Raw genomic sequence first — 23,314 nt, 5'->3', positions numbered from 1 at the left:
ATTTTCTGGAGAAGACAGTTAAAAATTTGGGGGCAGGGGTTAACATGTCAAATGGCATTCAAGAAACAAGTGACAGGGTAGGGAGCAGGGCTTTGGTTTCTTCACATTTGATTAGTCTCTAGTTTTCTCAAAATATACTAGGTATCAACTTTATGGCTATAATAACCATAGGTTTTTGAAAATATAAATAGTGACACATATGCATATTGTATATAATGTGAATTATAGATATTTAATATGAGAGGGTGTTCTTATTAACCAGATGCAATTTTAACTCCTGGGCTAATAAAGACAGCAGCAGAAAGGATTTCTTTCAATAGAAGTATTCAAACTTCTTTTGGGGAGTTGAAAAATTGTGGGAGTTGAGCAGTTTTCCAATTATTTAGCCCCTGCTGTCCTAGAACTCACTTATTGACTAGGCAAGTGTGGAGCTCACAGAGATCTGCCTGCCTCTTTCTCCCAAGTGCTGAGACTAAAGACAGGAACCATCAGAGTAAGGTGCATGTTTATTTCTCACCCACCCTGGTTTCTAAGCTTCTAATAATAAAGGGAATTTAACCTGCAATTCATGGAAAAGTATGCATCATTACTGGCTCATTTCTGTTAACAACATTCTTTTATTCTCTGACCCAAACTTGCCAGTGTGCCTTTGGGTCCCAGTCACTGATGAGTAATGTGGTCTCTATTTAACAAGCAAAAGAAATCTAACCCTTCAAGGTTACCTCCCTTCTGAGTCTTCCTCTTCCTGGCAAAAGAGAAAGGGATCAGCACTCCATAGGGCACACTCACCTTTCAAAGAAGTGGCCATCGATGGGTGGGAACCACTCTAGAGTCACAGAGTCAGTTGTGTGGCTCACAACATGGGGGGCAAGGGCTACAGGGGCCGGCTTTCTGGAGGGCTGCCAGCTCTGGTATACCAGGTCCAGGTAACAGTGCATTCTGGAGACTTGATTGGGCGTGAAAGAGTCTGTACAGTCGTCATCTGTTAAGAGTCAGAGAGAGAGAGAAAGAGTGAGTGTGTGTGTCTGTATATGAGACACACACACACACACACACACACACAGAGAGAGAGAGAGAGAGAGAGAGAGAGAGAGAGAGAGAGAGAGAGAGAGAGAGAGAGAAGCCTCAAGCTGCACAGGCAGGCATGCAAGAGAAGGATGACGTCTCCATGTAGCTAGGGAACCAGCACCCTAGTCTCTCCTCGCCAGCTCAGGGCAGCCTCTTCCAGTGCTCAGAAGTTAATGGTCTGTGAACAAATTAGTGCAGTCATCACTCCTGGAGACAGGTGAGAGGAAACAGGAGGAAAGGGAGGGTGGGTAGAACTGGAAAAGTAAGCCTGGAGCGGAGGAGAGGGCTGCTAAGATGTTGCAGCTAAGGACAAGGAAAAGCCATGCTGCTTTTGAGGGACCCTATCTATACCCTCTGGTTCCCAAGTCAGCAATGTCTCCAACTCCATTCACTTTCTCTCATTTACTTCTTCATTCCTTCACTTTCTCTCTCGCTTGTTTATATGCGCACGAGTTCCCTGTTGTATTTCTTCACATCCATTTCTCCATGCATTAATCAATCCTGCTTTTCACTAATGCATTTCATTGAAAATGCTTCTATTGAATGACGAATTCATGAATTCATGTTCCGTACTGAAGCCAGTTCGTAGAAAGATGAAACTTAAAATATATTCCTGCTCTTAAGGAGGGCGTAAGCACTATTCATCTCATGAGCGAGGGTTGTTCTGTGACAACAGACATGCAAATCATCAGTGGCTTGACAGAGATGGCATGTGGGGAAGGACCACCTAGGAAGGTGGTCAACGAGGTCACTTGGTGGAGGCTGAGAAAGGAAGTGGCACTGCAAAAGAGGTAACTCCACAGCTCGAGGTAACTCCACAGCTCGAGGTAACTCCACAGCTCGAGGTAACTCCACAGCTTGAGGTAACTCCACAGCTAGAGGTAACTCCACAGCTAGAGGTAACTCCACAGCTAGAGGCTAAATGTCCTATATAAGGCTCAGGCCAGGCCAGCATCAGACAATGGTTATACACTCCTGGCTATGAATAGGATGCTATCTTAGTTGGCTTCCTAGTACTGTGATAAAGATCATGACCAAAAGCAACTCGGGGAAAAAAGGGATTAATTAGTTTATACTTCTATGTCACTGTCCATTTTAGGGGGAAGTCAGGCCAGGAGCTCATTTGGTAATTGAAGGTAGGAACTGAACCAGAGGCCATGGAGGAAAGCTACTAACTGGCTTGCTCCCCAAGGCTTCCTCTACGTTTTTTTTTCTTATAAAATTCAGAACCACTTGCTCATTGGAGACCATGCCTAAAGTGAGCTGGATCCTTTCTTGTACATCAATCATTAACCAAGAAAAAAAATTGTCCATGGATTTGCCTACAGGCCAATCTGATGGAAGCATTTTCTCAACTATGGTTTCTTCTGCTCAAATGACCCTAATTAGGGTCAAGTTGGCAAACAAATTGAACCAGCACAGATGAGAGCAAGAGCAAGCATATCTCCTTACTGTATATGTGATTGTGTGTTTATAGAACATAAGTTTAGCATGTGGTAAGTATGAGCCAGGAATGCTGTGCTAAGTTTTGAACCTTCACCCCTCTCTCCCGACACATGCTATTTTGGGGTACATACTGTCATTCTCTCTTCTTCGCAGAGGTGGGAACTGAGTCTGTGTTCAGGCAACCAACGTTTCCCAGATCACAGGGCTAAGCATATCTGGGACTTAAACTAAAGCTGTGCTTCCAAATGATGCCGGAACGTTTTTTCTAACAACAGTGAAATCTATTATGAGTAAAGTCTCCAGCAGGTGGCTCATAAATGGGAGCTGAGCCAGTTCTACTCCGAGGGGATTGGAAACTGTCTATCAGGTGGTAGATATAACAACCTTCAATCGTGTTCTCCCCTTCCCAGGGTGTGGACTGCAGGTGGAGTCCAAAGACTTAGTTTCTAAGTTAGAGGTTTGTCTCCTGTTTCTTTCTCCAAAAGTATGATTCAGCTCCCCTGGGAACAGAAAAAAGGCACTGTTTGGCCTGACTTCCTAGTGCACCACTTCTCAGGGGATCTTCTTGGTGGGGATTACCGCAGCTAGACCCCAGACAGTGGAGTGTAAGCTCACCAGGTCTTAACAACTAAATGCGTTCCTGGAATCCAGCAGCATAAACTCACTTCTCCTTATCAAACAAACAGAAAATAAGTTTGGGGCAGGTACTGGGCAGCGAGGCATGACCTTGAAAGGAATGACCAAAGATGTGGGAGAGTTGATATGCAGAGGCTGGCTTGTATTCCCTTAGTAATTTTTGACTGTCTCGTTTTCAACACTCCAAGGGAAAATTTTAAAACATTTGGCCAAATCAGAAGAGCCCAGTGTTACTTTGCAAGCATTGCACAGGAACAACAATAAGTCTCTCAAGTCCAGATCTACCATGTAACTCCCTAAATACTGTGACTACCTGTTGTCTCTCTCAAGTCCAGATCTACCATGTAACTCCCTAAATACTGTGACTACCTGTTGTCATCTCAAGTCCAGATCTACCATGTAACTCCCTAAATACTGTGACTACCTGTTGTCATCTCAAGTCCAGATCTACCATGTAACTCCCTAAATACTGTGACTACCTGTTGTCATCTCAAGTCCAGATCTACCATGTAACTCCCTAAATACTGTGACTACCTGTTGTCTCTCTCAAGTCCAGATCTACCATGTAACTCCCTAAATACTGTGACTATCTGTTGTCATCTCAAGTCCAGATCTACCATGTAACTCCCTAAATACTGTGACTACCTGTTGTCATCTCAAGTCCAGATCTACCATGTAACTCCCTAAATACTGTGACTACCTGTTGTCATCTCAAGTCCAGATCTACCATGTAACTCCCTAAATACTGTGACTACCTGTTGTCATCTCAAGTCCAGATCTACCATGTAACTCCCTAAATACTGTGACTATCTGTTGTCATCTCAAGTCCAGATCTACCATGTAACTCCCTAAATACTGTGACTACCTGTTGTCTCTCTCAAGTCCAGATCTATCATGTAACTCCCTAAATACTGTGACTACCTGTTGTCTCTCTCAAGTCCAGATCTACCATGCAACTCCCTAAATACTGTGACTACCTGTTGCCAGGAGTATATACACCTCGGCCTGATAATGACCAAGACAAAGGATCAATTTTTATCATTGATATGACTCTTACAGTTTTACTGAAAGCAGTCTTTCAGAGGCAGGCCAAGGGTTTGATGAAGTATGAAGTATGAAGAAGTATGATGAACAAGACACAGAGTCAAGGGAGAGATTGTCTTTATGTCCTTGGCACCTCGGTTTCCCATCTGTGGAAACAATGGTGATGAGAGGGTTCACCCCAGAACAGGGCTGAGCTGGAGCATGGGGATAAGAACCATGTCTACTTGACAGCAAGTGTTCTCTGCCTCGTGTTGGAGAGAAGTGGATGAAATAAGTACACGTATGTCTGTGTCCAACAGAAACTGAGAAAAGGAGTGTTCAGAAACAAAGCTCAGATTTTAATCATGAAGACTTTCCAATCTGACACTAGCCCACTATGGACTGCACATAGCAATGTTGATGGACAGAGATGAGAAGAATCATTGAATTGGGGCAATGTGGTCCCGCAGCGTTATCAGTATGGGAAAAATACTGACACATCTTTTCCTTAGTGGAGGACTGACTGTATATCTGAATACATCCTTAAAACAAAATACTAACTGATCACTACCAGCCTCCTAATTATGTATAATAGTTTTCTGATATATAAATTAGGGGCATTTAAACAAACTTCAACTATAAAGTGGTAGTAAGGACTCGAATGGGACACAGTGAACATTTAACAGGATTAACAAAGATGACAAAATAAAGTATTTTTTCTTTATAAACATCTAATTAATTTTTCTTTAAAAATGTATGTTTTTATTTTATAATTTAAGTAGTAACCATTCCTAGTTTGTCAATAGGAAACAGTTTGAAAAATGGATAAGTGTAGAAATTAGTAGCGGAACAGAAATAACATTTGAAGATTATTAAGTTGAAAACATCTGTCCCAGGTTGCATCACACTGAGACTTAGCTGCTATCAGAATCTTGGGCAACATCCCAAAGGGATTCCATTCATCATAAATGCTCTGTCTCAGTTAGCTCACGCCTAGAGTAAGGCCTACTTGGCTTCCAGCCCCATGTAGCTCCAGTTCTATCATCTGTGGTCCCTTTATCTAGGCCTCCAGGCTCATCTTGTTCCTCCACTCCCATTTTGTCTCAAAGTGGAAGAAACCCTGAGAACTTCAGCTCTTGGAGAAGCTTCTCAGGCCACCATGCCATTATTGCTGCAGTGCTCCAGACTTGCAAGCCAAGGCGTGTTGTGAGAGGTGCATTACACGGAGGATCAGGACAGACACTTAGTAACTCTAGCTCCTTTAGGAACCTGGACAATGTGCTGACCCTGGCAGCCTCATTTCCACTCACTGCAATAGGAGGGATGGCGACAGTGCCCTCTCCAAAAGCTGACGCGAGCATTTAACAAGCTTGCTGACATCCACGACATAGGTAAACGGGGGAGTTTTTGTAAAAGCTCGCTGTTTGGGCTCTGTTTTTAAAATCTAACAATAGTGTCAGCAGTAAATGATTATAAAAATGATACTCACTGTAAAGTTTTTGAAACATATCCAAAATAAACATCAACCTAAGGTCAGTACCTATAAACACATTAATGTATAACGCATATGTGTGTATACATACATATGTATATTATGAATATGCATAAAGTAAATTTCTACAGTAATTATCATATATGTATCTTACACATATCTCTGGGGTGTTCTCTACATCAAATAAATTATCAGGTTGCTTTTTATTTGTAAAGCAATACTTATCCTACAAAGGACTGATCTAGATTCCTTACTTGTATAATCATCTCTCTTGTCATTCAGTGTAAAAATGATCATTCTCCATGAACTGATAAAGTAAATGCAGCTCTGAGAAAAATAATTTGTCTATAATCAAATACTACAATGTAGGCATTTCAGTTTCAGGTTCTTGCCATAACATCCCTTTTTGAATGTCACGTGCCTTGGCCATAATCTACATCATGTTCAGTGGTGTCACAGTGTTCTGTCATGGGTGGGTGTTTTGTATTTCATTTCAATATTGCGTTAACTTCAAGGACAGAGATAAACATTTATCTCTTGTTCCTGGCATATAGTAAATACTTTATAAATATTTAGAAAGGGAACACTGTGAAGAACATTCTGATTGCTAAATATTTAAACACATCAGTTGGTTTACTTGCTTCAGGTACATTCTTTAGAGACAGGACTGTTTGGCTGAATGCATGTTTGATTATTAGAAGTTCCTGTCACATAGAAAGTTGCTACCATAACCAAGAGGCTGAAAGAAATCCTCGGATCTTATAGTGTGTGCCAGGTAATCTTGGAATACCTCCTAAGTACAGCTTGCTATCTTCAAGAGGTTGGGGGGCGGGTTTGCTTCCCATCCATCTGGCAAGAGTCATTAGTTCAGAACAAACACAAGCCTTCGTGCTTTCTACTGAAGTGTGCTGGAACATCAGCTGCCTGTTGCCTGCTAGTTTGGACCACTTGGGAGCCTCTCGAACTTCCTCAGAACAGTAAAGTGACTGGTTAAGAACTCAGATTCTGCAGCGAGAAAGGCTTGGACTTAAGTCCTGCATTAGTCTTGCTTGATGTCTTTGCATCTGGGAAAGTTTCTTGTGCTATGCAAACTGCATTTTCTACATCTGAATACTAGTTACGTTAATCATAGAACTTATCTCTTTGGGTTAGTTTACATTACTTTTGTATACAGTTTCTTGTACATCAGAGGTACTCAATTGTTGTTATTCTTCAAAAATCAATATGGTAACCACAAGGATATGTGGTCTTTTCCATTTAAGATAACCAAATTATTTTAAGGGTAACATTTCAGGCACTCAGTTGCACCAACTATATTTAAAGTGATCAGTAGCCACATATAGCTATCAGCTATTATACTGAAAAACACACACACAAGCTGTGACCTCTTGGCAAGCAGTTCTGCTTGAGAAATGAGTACCCAGCAAGGAGAAGCAGCTGGAAGAAGTCAGCTTGGCAATGACTCTGCCCTCTGTTCTGGAAGAAGGAGCCCCATGCATCCCTTCCTTCAGCTCTGAGAGCCGCATTCTGTTCTGCATTTTGAATTCCATCCAACAGCTTTTGTCACCCCATCTATCAGAGATCCTAAAGAAAACAAACATTTCCAAGCTCGTGCTTGCCTTGAATATGCTTTTGTGTGTGTAAGTTTGTTATCGGAGCTTAGTGAATTAGTTCTGCTGTTAACGGGTCACTGGGCTGAGGAGCTCCTTTAGGGACAACAATACTAAATTAATCACCCTTTGGATCTCCTCAAAGGGAAACCAAAAAGGAGACTTAGTTTCTGGGGATCTGGTAACCGGTGGAAGCTTCTAGTCCCAAAAAAGCAGGCAAACTTCCAATGTCTTATTAGTGTTTACTTCCCATGTGTGCTGAGTTGGCCGAAGAAAGGTGCTACAGAGATGGTCTGTCTGAGAGCACAGGGCGCCACATGTGGAGAGCCAGTGTGCTTGGCAATGGGAGCACATTGGGAATCTGTTTTTGAGGAAATACCCAACATAGTGGCTGTTTTTAGAACCAAACTTAAGGATAATTTAAGGGTCCTGAGGTGGGTCACCCACTTTACAAGCAACATCACTTTTAGGCTGTGTGAGACCAACACTAGAAAGCCCCAGCAGTAAGCAGCCTTAATGGGAAAGAGGAAGGACCATTGGGATCATCAAATATTTTGCCTTTTGCCAGCCAAACCCCTTTTCAGTTACAACACTCATCAAAACTCTAACAGAAACATAATAGCTGGACTAGGCCTTTCCTGGTTCAGTGCGAATTAGGACCTTCAGCCTTCCTCTCACCTCAAAGCATCTCCATCCTACTACAAGAAGCAGAATGAACAGACCATTCAGAGTATTCTATTCCTCCACCTAACTATCAACAAGGTCTCTTTGAAAGAATAGCATAAGACAGAAAGGGAAAGAATAGTTGATATCCAATGCATCATCAGAAGGAAATGACCACAGTAAGCCTCAGTATTGTCATCTGAAAAATGGGATGGTTCCTGCTTCATAGATGTGCTGTGAGAATTGAATGAGAGGAAACATATTGAAATCTTTTACAGAATATAAATGGCTATACAGAAGGAAATACTATTACTAACAGAAACAATTTTATGTACCTCAGAGAAGAAACTACCACAGCTAAACTATTACAGAAAAAGGAAGAGTTTATTCATTTTCTTGTGATACAAAAGAGATAATCTCTTTATTTGCTTGCTTTAGTGGGAAAAGAGCTTAGGGGTTATAGTGGAATTCAGTACCAGCCTACTGTGTGTAGTTGTGGAGAGTTGATCATAGGGAAGCATTCTCCAAGCTGCAACCATCCCAAGGAAGGAGTGTCTTGTTCAAATTTGTCAAAGCTGTTAAAGTGACTCTACATGAACTTGATGTAGCCCGAGCTGACAGGAAGTACAGGACATCCTGGGACCTAGATCACAAGTCCTTAATACTGCTTCTGATGGTGTCTAAAGGGCTGTAGGAAGTTAAAAGCCATCAGAGAAGATACCATACCCAATACTATGTGATAATTTGGGTTCTTAAGAAAGAATAAATTATTTTTCTCCAGCCCCCAATAGTGAATGAACATAAGAAAATTGTATGTTTGTATGGACTTTGGTTAAATGGAAAGCTTCAACAATGTACGAGGGTGGAAGAACAGAGCTTCAAGACTATGGGGAATCTTATGGATCAAGGTGAAAGATTTGGGTTTTCTTTTAAAGTAGAGGTAGAGTGACTCAGAACATCAGACCCCTATGGTTCTTCTACCTGGATGTACGGACTTCTGTCCAAACCATCTGGCACACATTCATGAGGAATACCTCTCTTCTACTCCAGAAATGCTAGCGAATGCAATGCTATTCTGATTACTGGGAACGAAACTCCTCCATCTTAGGAAAATCAGCAGCTTGTTTAAGGCTACCCCGAGGCAGGACTAGAGGCCAAGCCTGACATGCAGTGCTGTGTCAGAGTGGGCTAAAATCAAGGATGTGGAGGGCCCTACCTGCATAGCTCATGAAGTTGTTGTAAGGAGTGTTGAAGAAGCTATGAAAGCCACAAGTGTCGTTCCCTGGTCCAGGGTCTCCACAAAACTTGTGTTTGGGGGCTGGGTTGGTGTCATTGCAGAGGTCTCCAGTTTCAAATGAGGGCTCTGTCTCCATGCAGGGATCACTGCAGGACTGGATTTCTGAGATGCCACGGAAGATGTGATAGAGGCCCAGGCTGTGCCCAATCTCATGGATCATGGTGTGGGTGTGTCCAGGAATGCCATAGAAAGATGGGTTCAAGACAATGCCGCCTGCAAGGGGAAAACCAGAGCATTAGGCAACAATCTGCTGCAGGCTAAAAGAGTCTCTAGGTCAATCAAAGACAAAAGGATGATACTTAAAATGACAGCCTTCTTTACTCTATGACCCTACTGCCCAACAATGTCACAACTCTGCTGCAAGTCACTGGTTACCAAAACTGGGAGGAGTGCCATGAATCACTTTGTATCATTTTTTAAGAGAGAATACTTATGCCTAGGGAGGAGTAGCATTATTCTAAAGGGATGCTGAGGTACTGAAAACACACTATTTCAAGTAAAGAATTTTGATCTCTGCCCTGATCTGATGTTGTTCTGCAAACTGTTCTGTAGATAAGAACATACTCTCTGCTTTACAGCCATTGTAAATGGTCCTATACAGATGCAACCCTCAGACACGTCCACACTCCTTAACCCTGGCTTTTATTGTGCCTTCATTAACTCTGTGACACACCACAACTTAGTTCCCATCTTTGAATCTCGTGCCTTTATCTCTGATGCTGTAAAAACAAGAACACTAAGGAAAGCCGGCACTGGGTTGTGCTCTGTCAAAGGATTGCTCCTAATGCCATCTGATGTTTATTGAGCATCTTATGTGTCCTCCAGTGCTGCACTGAGTCTAAGGTGTATGGCTTCTCTTACCATATCATAACTCATCAGAACAACACTCATCCATAGAAAGCCAGAGTGACCTGCCTGTGATTAAGAGAAATATGGAGATAGAATAAAATCAACGTTCTTGGGTTCTAAAGTCAGGGCTTGTATTCTCTTTCCCAGTGTTAATGACTATCACAGATACTAGAATTAAGTTTTTATTGTCCTGGTTAAGCTTTATTGACAACTGTACAAAGTGAAGAGTCACCTGAAAGGAGAAGCCTCAAGGGAGGCATTTCCTGGATGAGGCTGGTCTTAGGTATGTCTCTGAGGGTTTGTCTTGACTATTTTTTACGTTAGAAGGCTCACCCCACTGATGGTGCAACATTCCTCTAGAAGGCTGGCCTGGGCTGTGTAAAAGCTGTGCACGAACTAGTGAGAGAGCCGGTCAGAGAGCAAGTCAGCAAGCCGCAGGCCTCCGTGCTTCCTGCCTCCTGTTTCCTGCTCTGACTTCCCTTGAGAATGGACTGTGACCTGGAAGTGTAAGCTAAATCAACCCTTTCTTCCTCAGTTGGTTTTGGTCTGAGTGTGCTATCACATCAACAAAATGAAATTGGAACACTGGCTAATATGTTGAATATTTGATGAGTGGTAACACATCTAGAAAAGGTTATGAGACCTAGCTAATTACTTCTAAGCAGGGTGAGTAACCCCTGGAAGATATCAAACAGCTATTTATTGTCTTCCTGCATGAGAACAAAAATTATACAAACTATGAACCTAGCAGAAATAAGTTTCAGGCTCTAAGTCAGACCTGGAGCAACACTATCTGCATTTTATCAAGAGCCCTAAATACCTTATATGCCTGCTCTGGATTGAGATATTGTTGGCTGTAACTCATATCTCAAAGACGGAAAATCACCTAGTTTGTAGAGACGGAACGAACCTCAGTAGAAGCAATAGATAGTACTTGCTCCATATGAATCTTAGACACTGAAATGAGACACACAAGCTGTGTGTCTAGACAAAGATTTATGCTTTTAAACACTGGAAGTGGTTAAGAGAAGGTTAAAATTCAGGTATGAGAGTCTTGTAAGCGGAGACATTTAAGGGTGAAGACCTGTCTTATGGCAGAAAGACAGGACTGGAGTACCTTGTAGAGCTGGAATGGCATGTCCCGAGCAGACATGAGGCAAGCTTTAGATTGGACTGAATTGCTTGATCTGTCCTCGGGATCATGGAGTCTATCAATTTGGCAATGCTTAGAGGCTTCTAACACAAAGATAAAGTGAACGTGTGTGTGTGTGTGTGTGTGTGTGTGTGTGTGTGTGTGTGTGTGATGAGAAGGGAAGGCAGAGGCAGTAGAAGAAGCAAAATTGAGACAGGAAATCTTTCTGAATTATTTTCTGTCAATCATAATCTGAAACATAATCCCACCCAAGGCTTTTTCTAGGGTTAATAAAGTAACATCAGGAAAGGAGGGTTAAAAACTATGGCTATAATAAATTGAGTTTGATTGAGGCTACTATCCAGGAGTTGCTTATAAGCAGCCACTTTCAGGATGGCAAGCTGGCAGCTTGCAGGCCCGTGGTTGCAGTATGACTTTGTTACTAGCAATCTTCCTACCTCACACTGCCCTTATGCTTATGAGAAGCTGGATTTGTTTCTCTAGGGAGTTTCTCTAGGAAGCTCTAAACTAAGTAACTACAACAGTGCTAATGACCCATGATCTTTCCAGAAAGTCCTGCAGTTGAGACGGGCAGGACCAGCCTAGGGATGGTGATAAGATTAATGTCCAGCCTGGCTCTGTTCATTCTACCCCAGTTGACCCTTTTCTACAGAATGATGGCACTTGGCCCCAAGTGCTATTTCATTGCTTCTCTTAAAAGGTGAAATAGCTTGAGCCTGACATCATTCTGAAATACTATAACATGCTATGGATTTACAGCCGCCCCTATTCCTGGCCCTGATCCAGGCTCTGACATTAATGAAACCATCAGGAGTATTTTTCTCTAATGTTAGAAGCCTGCTGTTCAGCCCTCCCCAGATACAGATCGGGCACCTTCAGGTTGATTTTGTTTTCAATCGGAGAAAATCTCACAGTTTAGAAGGACCCTGGGCAGTCATCTAGTTAATCTGCCTCTTCAAAATTTTAAGAAACCAACCTAAGAAAGGAATCTTGCCTAGGGTTATCCTGCTAAGGACAAGGAAAACTATGCCTTTGACTCTAGTCTAATCACTTCCCAAGACATCCTAAACATAAACAAGTGATAAGGGCAAATCATTTCAAGTTTGTATGAATTGTACAATCTCTCCTGCTCAGCACCTCTTTGTATCTGAATGTCTGACTGTGCTCCTACCACATATCCCTGATCTTGGGGTTTCCAGATCTAAGTACTATTGCCATTTTAGAGCACCTGATTCTTTGTTGAAGCCACTGTAGAGCATGTAGATTCATGACTACTGCTCACCAGATGCCTGCAGCGTTTCCCATGTGTAATGATAGAACTGGTAAGAGTCGCTTAGGGACCAGACTTGCCTCATTTGAGAATATGAATATATATAATTTAGGGGAATGAAGTGCCTCCCTCCCCCTTATCCCTCTTGTTCTCTCTGACACACATGCGCACACACATGCATGTACACACACATTAGGTTCATCCCCCTAAAAGTGCTAGAGAACTAAGCCCATGATTTGATGAAGCACAGCTTTCTTCAGCTGAAGTTATAGAATTCTTCATCTTCCAAATACCATAGATTAAGAATAGCTACTAGACTCTGGGTTTACTACACGGTGACCCTGCTGGCCCCAAGCTGCCTCCAGCACTGCCAGCTTGCTGAGTATTGAAATTCTCCAACCATGACTCTCACTGAGTCATCAGAACTCATTGTTACAAATGAGGAGAGCATTTTATTGAGGGAAAACAGTTAAACACCCTGTACTGCCTTGTTCAATGGAATATTAGATGGCTATTAGAAAACGCTCATCTTTAGTGAAATGTAAGCAACCTAGAAGGATGCTTTTCTTTGTGATTAGGTGAAAAAAATGTAAGCTAGGAAATAATTTTAAAACTCCTATATGTGGAAACATGTAGATAGCCTAGAGTATCAAAAAAAAGGAGACTTGAAAATTGTGCCTATACTATAGTTTCAAGCCAATACAAGCAAATATTGCCTCTGTAGATATTTATGTGCACTGGACAAGAATATGTGGGAAAACCTCAAACACTGTAATTTTTATTATTTATAATCCTTGGTTCAGAAATGATTGACATTTCTGACTTGCAGTGATTAGTCCGCACAAACAAAATACTCATGTGTTATGAGTATGCAAACTTGAGATGACAGACAGCTCCCTGTGTTGCTAGTGGACAGAACATAGATGAAGTCCCTATATGATCTGTTTCTGTTGCTTCTTTGGTGTCTTTTAGGACTATCTTAACCCACATGTACCAGGATAATGTGGCCAGCAGGCCAAGAAATATGCACGGATTAGGAAAAGGAGGTCCAAGAAGAATTCGGTTTCTGGACGATGGGAAGCTTGTGCTGCGAGGCTGTCTTACTGATGTGCATGACTTTGGATATACGCTGCTTACTCTCTGGCTCTGAGTTTTCTCATCAAGAAAGCTAGTTCCCCCAGAGTATTGCCAAGTCATCAAAAGCAGGGTCAACTATGCCAGCTTTCTGTGAGTTAGACAAGTAAATGAGTGACTCCCGTTGCTCCTGCTGCCTGCATCGTTATGGTTATGCTGAAGTCTTCCTCACAGTAGGATCCATACTGGCTGGCTCTGAGTTACTTCCAAAGGAGCATCTAAGACTCACCCAAGTGCATTAGGGCCTCCTTGTCCCATGGCCAAGTTGCCACTCCCGCCAACTCCTCCTCTGAAGAGTTTGCAAAGAAAATATTGAGATGTGTTGATCCATCCAATCTAAGAATGTTCTTTAGCTCATTAACATCCAAGTAGGCTCTGAAATACAAAAGTAACCTTGACTGTTACCACTGTCCCACAAAGGTAGTATTCAAACAGTAGGATCTCCCCCACATGATCAGGAGCTCTTACACTGGACACAGTAGCTAAGTTCTTTATAAGCACAACAGCATTGTGCTTCTTTGAAAATGTTGTACTATCCCATTTAATTGAAAGGAAAACACATTAAGTTTATCTGTGAAGAGCTGGGCTCAGTTTTGAATATCTATGCATTGAGAACCAATGCTCATATTTCTAAGGACGGTGTTATTTTGACTAAGAAGAGGACCATGTAATAGAAGCATAGAATAAGCACACAGAGCCTGGATGAGATAACATGTACTTTGCTCTTGGCTTCTCTGTCTCAGTCAATCACTATGGGTCTTGGTCATCTTCTTGGAAAATATGGAGCTATCATAGAAGGTGTTTATCATTTCTAAATTATTCTTGTAAGGAGGTATCATGGCATTTTTAAGGATGTATAGCTCAATGTTTTTAAATAGGTCACCCAAAGATGCAGCATTGGGATTCAATATTAATGCTAAATAGCTTGGAAGTATATTCTCTTTTCACTAAGGCATCATGATGACACCCATCAACCTTTCTGCATTCTGTAACACTCTATTTCATTCTATAGACTATATACATTGTGCCTGGTGTTGCTGTCATTGAGGTGGTCGTGTCTTAGTAATAAATGAACTACTCATGCCACAGTAATAAGTTCTCCAAGATAGGGAGAAATTTGTTGGTAAGGGAACCAGGAAATAAAAGAGAGAGGAGAGAGAAAGAAAGATCAAGAGTAAGAAAGCACAACAAAAAAGTGAGAGTGAGGGGAGACAGAGAACAAGGGAGAGAGACGAAGAGACAGAGAGAGGGGCCTTGAAACAGGAGACATGTATTCTATGTGCTCAGGAAGTAAGAAACTCCCCTTGGGAAAACTTCCTCACTACAGCAGAAGCACTATGCATGAGAGGCTGCCTCTGCTCTGCTCAGGTGAGCCAACGCATCTTATTCTGTGCTCATTTCAATGCTACCCTCTCAGGAGTCCCATTTCCAGCCTGCTTTTTAGGAATTCTTGTGAGTAGCTGACAATCGTTGGAGGGTGAGGATAGAGATGTGCTCATGTTTTTGTGTTTTCATCCCATATACCATATTCTTAAGGCAGTTGAGTATGGAGAACGTGTCTTGTTCATCTCTTGGTATCTAGCTTTCAGCTGAGGGTTGTGTATCTAGTGAGACCTCAGTAAAAACTGATAGAGCTAAATTTAAATCCGTCAATGCAGAAGCCAAAATACCTTGGTCCTGGTCTCAGAGTCAGTGTCTGCTGACTCAGAGGCTGCTTTGGCCTCATCCCTACTCCAGGATGAAATAGGATATATATGACATCTACTGTACTCTGACCACTCCCATCATATGTCTCTCTGAGGTCAAATGTCCCTGTGATCTTCAATTTGATGACTTGTCAGAAGAAAAGATTACTGGCATAGGAAACACAGGCTCATAGTGGCTAATTCCAGGGATAACATTATCAGCTAAAATACTGACTCAAAATCTTCCCGTTTTCTAGGAACCCACATCCGGCTTCTTCTGCTAGAGGCTTCATGAGGAGTTCTAATAACTCTGCCATCTAAGGTTGGAATGAAGACTAAAATCCAACACTTATTGAGTACTTGCTGTATTCCACCATGCCAGTTGGAGTGCACATGTATCATTTCTGGTACTTCAGTGTGTAGGGACAAGGCCGAGTTCAATTCTATGCATGTCTAACAGTTCCTACCCGCCCTCTCTTTTAAGTTGACCCCATCCCGTGGGGGATAGAAAAACAATCCAGAGAGGAGCACGAAAATGCAAAGGAGCCTAGAGTTTGCTTGGAGCAACCGTTTCCACATTTTTTTTCTAACTGATTTACCCATTTCCTTCAAATGATCTCCCAGACATAGAAAACACATTTTATTAGAGAAACCCACCTCTGGCCCTATACTCTGAGATGAAAAAGTTTCATGAGAAAAAGATACAGGGGAAAGGAAGACATTTTAATTGGTTGTTTATTCAGTGGTAATTGCAGAGGCAATCTTTTCAAGAGGTGGTATTCATCCTAGCCCAAAGCAGAAATGTGGGTTGTTGGATCTTCTTTCTGGCTCCTATGTGGGGTTTTCTCATTCTTTGGGAAGCCTCCATCTCCCAAAACGTCCACGGCAACTAGCCAGGCTACTGGTCCCACTGGCCTCTTTCCTCCCTGTCTCTCTTGTTGCGGGGAATCCACCCAAAGAAAAAAGTAGCTTTGTTAATAAAAGCTCTCCCCCTGTCAACTGAGGTCTTCCAGCAATGCTAAGCTGGGTGTCTCCCAAAGACATCATGGGGAAACCTTTGAAGACAGAAGTTTGTGTGGGTCTTTATTATCTCCATCACCTTATCTCTTAAGATGATATTGTGGTTTTCATCTCTCACCTTAAGCAGTAGATGGAAGAGAATGTAGCAGAGGCAGAAAACTTAGAAGAAAGAGTAGTCTAGGGATATTTATTTAATCCAAATGAAAGAAAATTAGTTGATAAGTCCCCTTGACTTTTTGTTTTGCAGCTACAGAAAAACTAGCAGTTAGAGTGTGGATATGAAATGCCCTGAGGCTCTGGTGTTAACACTCGATCTTCAGTTGGTAGCACTATTTGGGAATTTTTGAAAATCAAGGAGACTAGTTGAGCTAGGTTACTTGAAGGTTATACCTGGTCTTGAGTCCTTCTCTCTCTCTCTCTCTCTCTCTCCTTCCTATTTTTCATGAGCTAAACAACTTTTCTACCACCTGTCCGTCCACACTGCCTGATGCTTTGCCTAAGCAGTGGGAAGCCTAGTAACATAGATTCAATTCTCTAACACTATGAACTACAAAGACATTTTTTTTGCCCATGAGCTCTTTCGGTCATGTATATTGGTGATAGTGATAACAAAAGCAGCTAACCCATTAGCCTTGTATATATATATATATATATATATATATATATATATATATATATATATTACAAATCTGTGAAATTTATTTAAAAAATAACTTATGCCTCCTAGAAAGATCAATCGAACTCTAAGCAGTGTTTATTAACTTGCATGAGGATATCACACCGAGATAAACAGGGGGACTTAAGTCTGGGAACAAATTGCTTTCCCTTTCTGAGCTCCTGGTTCTGAGGCAGATCAGGACCACACTAGCACACACCCAGACAGTAGAGCTCCTCTCTTTTCCTAGCCTCCAACTTTCCCCTTCCTGAAGTAAATGATGCTACCAGTTCCCTTTTGCATAATACTCTCTCAGTCTCAGCTTCCAGTGTCTGTTCCCCCATTGTCTAAACGTCTTTTTCAGTTTGCAGCCTCAATCATACAGGACCTCATGGTTTCCTTACCCAGAGCCCCCTGCGTGTTTTCTAGCTGCTCCTTGAGTATTTGTTAGCTTCTGTCTCATAACATCGCTTCCTGAATTCTAATCACATAAAATCTTCCCTCCTCAGGAAGTCTGCTACTCCATCCTGATCATTTCCAATTGAATTTTAGAGATAAGAGAAACCACCTCTCATGAGTGTTGAGCATGCTAGCAACCCAGTGGGTGATATACCTAGCTCCATGTACCCACGTACTCACGGGGCACTATACTAAACCCACAAGGCACTTATTGGTTAGTGTTGGCTACCCGGACTACGTTAGTTACTGTTGTGACCAACAGTCTAAGTTCATCATTACCAGTAGTTGAAAATGAGGATACTGGTCTAATTTTTATTTCTAATCTTTAGCATTCTCTTTTGAGTTTTACTCATACTGTGAGCACCAATCTCATTCATTAGACCGAGGATTCAAATAGTTATGTCCCAAATCATGATTTTCGTGGCTCTTGAAAACTTTCTCAAAAACCCACAGGGAGATAATCACTCATTTGAAGTTATTGGGCACTTGTCTTTTGAATCAGATAGCATCAAACCTGAGTGACCAAGAATAAGCCCTAAGGAAGTTAGATGATTTGCCTGTGCTCACATCTCACCAAGAAATAGAAGGACCAAGCCATGGATCTGGCTTTCCTGGCTTATGTACATCTGATCTTGATTTCTTCACCTTTCTGTTGGTGAGTGATGACACCTCTTCCTTCGGGTAGAAACTATTTTCTTCAACTGTGTATAGTTTAGCAAACTTACCATGCTAGGGATGGTAGTCCTACAGCTTCCTAATCAGGATATCTCCATGTAGATGTTGCATGGATATTCAGCCGCATCTCATCTCACTGCACACTACCTGCAGCCTGCTCTGTAGCTTAAGGTCTGTGTCTGGCCAATGGGCTAGTGAACTAGATTGCTGCTGTCCAGCTTGTCTACTAAAAACTGAAGTAGCCATGTATTTCAAAGGAAAAAGTTATGGAATCTTTGCATTTAAAAAATGCTTTCTGGAACAAGTCAAGAACCTTATAGTTTTGATTACAAATATTTTCATAACCTTACATTATACAAAATGAGAGCAAGGCAGAAAATACTTGAAGTGTTCTCAAGCATTTTTGACCACAATCACAAGTGGCCCCCACTCCTGCCACATCCCCTGTCTTTGCCAAAACCCCACTAATAACACAAGCAACCAAGTTTTGGAAATGGTAATCTATACTACAATGCCCCTGTTAGGATTAAGTCCCCTCCCCAAGCTATTTCTCAGCAGTGCTGCCTGTGTTTCTTTTCCTCCTGCACATCTCGTGCACCTGGATTCCACAGTGAAGGTTGTGGGTCCCCTGGAATGTCTGTTTCAGGGGCCCAGCCTTGATTGCCAAGGCACCCAGACTTTAGCCTTTTGCCAGAACTACATTTCAAAGCCATGAGTGCAGTCCTGGAGGGAGATCAAAGCTCTCTCAACTCAACTGTCATTAGAATATTTTCTTTATGCATGCATCTCACTTGCTGGTTAGTGCCAACAACATATTTCCTAAACGCACTGGCCTGAGATGGTACAACTCTGCAATAATATGAATGAGAGAGCTGTCAGGGCCTGTTTTATTGAAAGACAAGCAAAAGGGAACCGCATTCAAAATGCAAAACAACAACAAACCCCTTCCATGAAGTCATGGGAAAAGGTCTAGGAAAGACCGAGCTCTTTGGGCATGAGAAACTCAGTACCCTGGTTGCACTATTTACCCATTTGAGAGAAGAAGGATCAGAGGTATGGCTTGCAGGAAGCCCAGGTCAAACCTCATGTGCTCTGATTTCTATTCAGATATTAAAGCAGGTTGCGTTTCAGCTGACTTCCTCTGTGCACAAGTGAAAGACTTATTCTCCTGGGTTGCTCCCCGGGCCTTTGATGGGTGCAGTCTGGTCACAGAGGATGGTGCTGGACATGTGCAGGTGACCTCAATTTGTGGAGCATTTGTCTGAGCTGAGAGTGGGCCAAGCTAAAAACAGTTGTTTTTGGGTTAAAAGAAAAGGTAGCAGATGGCTATTTTAAGACAGAGATAGAGGAACTGGAATCTTTCTTCTGTGAACTGCCCTTCTGACCTTGAACATGTGAATCACTCTCTGACTCTCAATTTTCTCACCTGTAAAATGGATGGTACAAAATCCGGCATAGAAAGGAGCATCTAAAATTCAGTATGATTGTCCATCAGAAAATACCTAGAACACCAACCTCCTCATGAAAAGGCTCAAAGATAGTGGTTCTCCTTTGAACTTGCTCAGCTCCTATTGCCTATTGGGCTTGTATTCCATCACTGACCCTGGCTCCCATCACTGGGGGCAGTGTGTGTATCCTTCCTCCTCCCACTGTGGGTCACCCTGCTTCTCCAGCTCACAAAACAACGCACTGTCTCATCACTCTCCTGTTCCCAACTCCAAATGCAGCTTGCCATTTCCAAGGAGCCCCATGGATTCATCAACCATGACTTCACTTTCAGAACACACCAGACCATTTGAAAATGATTATCAGAAATAAAGATCAAAGCTGTGTGAGGCAAGTCATCAAAGCAAGATAAACCTCAGAATGTTTATTGCGTCCATATTCTTGTTCCAAACAACAGACTTTCTCCAAGCTGTGACCGGTTCTAAAACCTGAATTTTGTACTTTATTCCAAGGTCCCTAATGATCTGGAATTTATTTTCCTGTTTAGCTTCACCATTATAAATGCCTAAGATTGCCTCTTTTTTAACAAAAGATTCACGCACATGCGGTTCTTGGAGGGTATATTAAATCCTTGGAATCTTGAATGTTTGCTTTCTGAAATAATAACTTTTATATGAAAGTTTGACCCCAAGAAAAATATAACAGCAACAAAGATAATTGAAAAGCTGGTTGTTCTTTCATTCATTCATTGAACATCACATTCTTTCATTAACTCCCCAATTTCCTCCCTTCTTTCCTGTCTGTCTGCCTTCATTCTTTCCCAACTTCCTTTTTCTCTCTTCGTCGTTCATCCTTTTGATCCCCCTATCATCTATCAACATTCATTGAGATACTATTTTATACTATGGCTAAACTGGTCATAAAAATATGGGAAGAGAAACAATTACTATAAAAATTAGAGATTTTATGAATGAAGTGAAATAATTAGATGATGATAATAATAGTAACAAAAACAATATAATGAGGTAATACCATTTAAGGTGTTTCCTTCCTACTAACCCGGTTGGTATACTTTCAAAAAGATATCCTTTTGAAGTTTAAAAAAAATGGAAGTCTAATTGTGGGTCTCCCCTTCATACCTGTGAAGAAACTATGATCAGGTGAGGTATCAACACTTTTCCTGGGTCCTTTCACTTGTAGGTGTCATGATGAATCCAGGATGGGTGCAATGGGATAGGTGTGAATATTTGGATTACAGGAGGTGTTGTATTGAATCTTGGGTGGGGGGCAGTCAGGGATTAATCAAAATTTTGGATTATTTTTAAATGAGATCATAAGTAGAGATTTATAATCTTCATGAGGAAAAGAAAACATTCAAAAGGGGGAACATGTCACTAATTATGTCTCTCATAAAAGATAGCTGGTAGTGTAAAAGACTCTACCTGATGATGAATGCATTCCATTTAGAGCTACACAGCTGCTATTTTTCTCATTTGGCTTTTTGAAAATGGTCTTTAGAAAGCATTGGGTAGACGACAGGTGCAAGAACACCTGGTTCTTAACCAGTCCAGCTCCACATATTTGATTTATGTGAAGCAAACCTCAGGACCCAGGCCTGTCCCCACCATTTCTGAAGCCACCCCGTGCTTTTTCAGCACCAGTTCTTCCTCATATCAGCACTAATCCACAAAGATACTTACTAACAGGGACTTTCAACATGGATGGGTTCATGTCAGGATTTGTGCACTGCTAAGTGTTGTATATCCATGGCTCAAAACTGCTCACAGCAGAGAAATGCTCCTGCACACAGAGACAAGCAGTCCCTTCCCTAATCTTTATTTATTGCTAGACAAGAGTACCTTTGATAGTCCCAGGGCTTAGAGTTTACTGAATTTCAAAGCAGCCCATAAGTCAAGAAGTATCCCTGGCTACATAAGAGAACATTATACCTTAAAACATAATAATATGTTTTAGAAGAACCATTATAGGAATATGACAAGTTGTGTCCAACTACTGTTTCACAACAAAACCATGGAGATCTAAGAGCCACAGCGTTCTCTTCCCACCATCTAGTTTCCTTCCTGTAGAACTCAAACCACAATTGATAAACAGTACAGTTGCCCACATTGAAAGAAATATGCATAGCTCACTAAAGCCCTAGGGTTTGTCTTTCTCATTGAAATACAATTTAAAAAAGACAAACCCCATGTGTTTCACAAGTTGTAGTAGCCATGATGTTTGAGGTACAAGAAGTTGTTCAGAGACTGTATACTTTGGCTCTAGTTTTAGCCATGTTTGCCACATAGCAGATGGAAAGACTAGCTAAATAACACCGAATTTAGGCAGGATAAACCGAGAATTACATCATCACCAACAGTTGTCAATATGGCAGCATCTGGAATTTATTCTGGACCACGGTTCCATATGAATCACATAATCCTAGGCAAATAACAAATGTATTTTAAGTTAAAACAATAAAATTACAACAGTAGGTGTAGATCTCTCTGAGTGACCTTTAACAAACCTAATAACTTCTCCAGATTTTGTCTTTCCTGGGATGAAAGCAGAGACGGCTTTCACAGGGTCATGTGACGATAGAGCTCAATTTAGAGAAAGGATATAGGAAACATGATGTTGTATGTCAAGCTGTTTGAAAATATCATTAAATTTAAATTAATTTTTGGAATGAGGATGCTACATTTAGGACTTGGAGGAGAAAGAGGTAGAATGCTTGCCCACCTCCCAGGTGTCACTGTCGGCGACTGAGGGATGTTCACAGGGTCTCAGCATGTCAGATAGCCTGACTCCTTCACTGGAGTGCTAAACACAATGCATTGAATTAGACACAGGAGCTGAGAAATCCTTTGAAAGCAGAATTTCGCTCTTACTTCTCTAATTGCATCAATGTCCATGCACCTTTAAAGACATCAAATCCTACATTTGTACCCTTGGTTTCTGTCCTATCCTAATCAACTTTGTTGTTAGGAACCAGAATTGCAAAAGCTGATTTGAGAATGTCTCTGTCTAACAAAGAGTAGATCTTCAAGTTTGCTGTTTTACACACAAAGAATTAAAGTAAGAGTGAAGAAGTGTCCAACTTAATGGTGGCCACTGTGCTACTAGAAGAATCTTCTTTCCTCCTTCTTTGTGTATGGTCAAACCACAGGCAAACTGTCTTTCTACAGGGATCTTCTTGGGAAACGTCTTCACTTGTGTATGTCTTCCACGTCTGTAAGAAGCTGAGACACCTTGTGCTTCCGCACTGTTACAGTCACCAGTGCCCTCTATGGCCGTAAAAATAGTTGAGTGGTAGGGAGTCAATTCAAGGCTAAGGGCTATGGTTGGCCTTCTGAACTCACAAAAGGTTGGAATCACAAACATCAGAAACGTAAAAATGGAGACAGTGTTCTCCCCGCTGTTTTACTACCAGACCACTAAACCCACCTAGAGCTCGGAAAAGAGAAAGACAGAGTAGCAGAGGGTGAAGGGGAAATGAGAAGGCTCATTGTGCCCCTTGTGCAAACAACTCTGCAAGGAGAAAGTCTCTGCTTACACATTAGTTCACTAGGTTGGTGTTTATAGAAAGCAAGAGCGGAGGTGTGGAGCTTCCCTCTAAGCTGGTAGGAATAACCAGCACTGAGTATGAAGGAGCAAGCTGAGTTGAGATCCATTTAGGAAAGTGCCCACGAAAATGAAGTGCACTGTTCTCTGTAGGTTCACCCTTCCCTCGCAG

General features: G+C 41.7%; 1 protein-coding gene across 1 annotated transcript in view; it reads right to left on the bottom strand.

Annotated features, from left to right (window-relative positions):
• The window catches only part of Pappa (pappalysin 1), a 237,896-nt gene that overhangs the window by 173,483 nt on the left and 41,099 nt on the right, over window positions 1-23,314 (bottom strand). Inside the window, exons 3-5 of the mRNA XM_075945577.1 lie at window positions 13,871-14,016; window positions 9,155-9,448; window positions 790-982 (exon numbers count right to left, since the gene is read on the bottom strand). Of these exons, the coding sequence (XP_075801692.1) occupies window positions 790-982; window positions 9,155-9,448; window positions 13,871-14,016 (633 nt within the window). The remainder of the gene's footprint in view (window positions 1-789; window positions 983-9,154; window positions 9,449-13,870; window positions 14,017-23,314) is intronic.

The sequence above is a fragment of the Microtus pennsylvanicus genome, chromosome 13 (genome assembly GCF_037038515.1).
Source record: "Microtus pennsylvanicus isolate mMicPen1 chromosome 13, mMicPen1.hap1, whole genome shotgun sequence".
Taxonomy (NCBI): domain Eukaryota; kingdom Metazoa; phylum Chordata; class Mammalia; order Rodentia; family Cricetidae; genus Microtus; species Microtus pennsylvanicus.
This window is presented reverse-complemented; position numbering and strand designations above follow the sequence as displayed.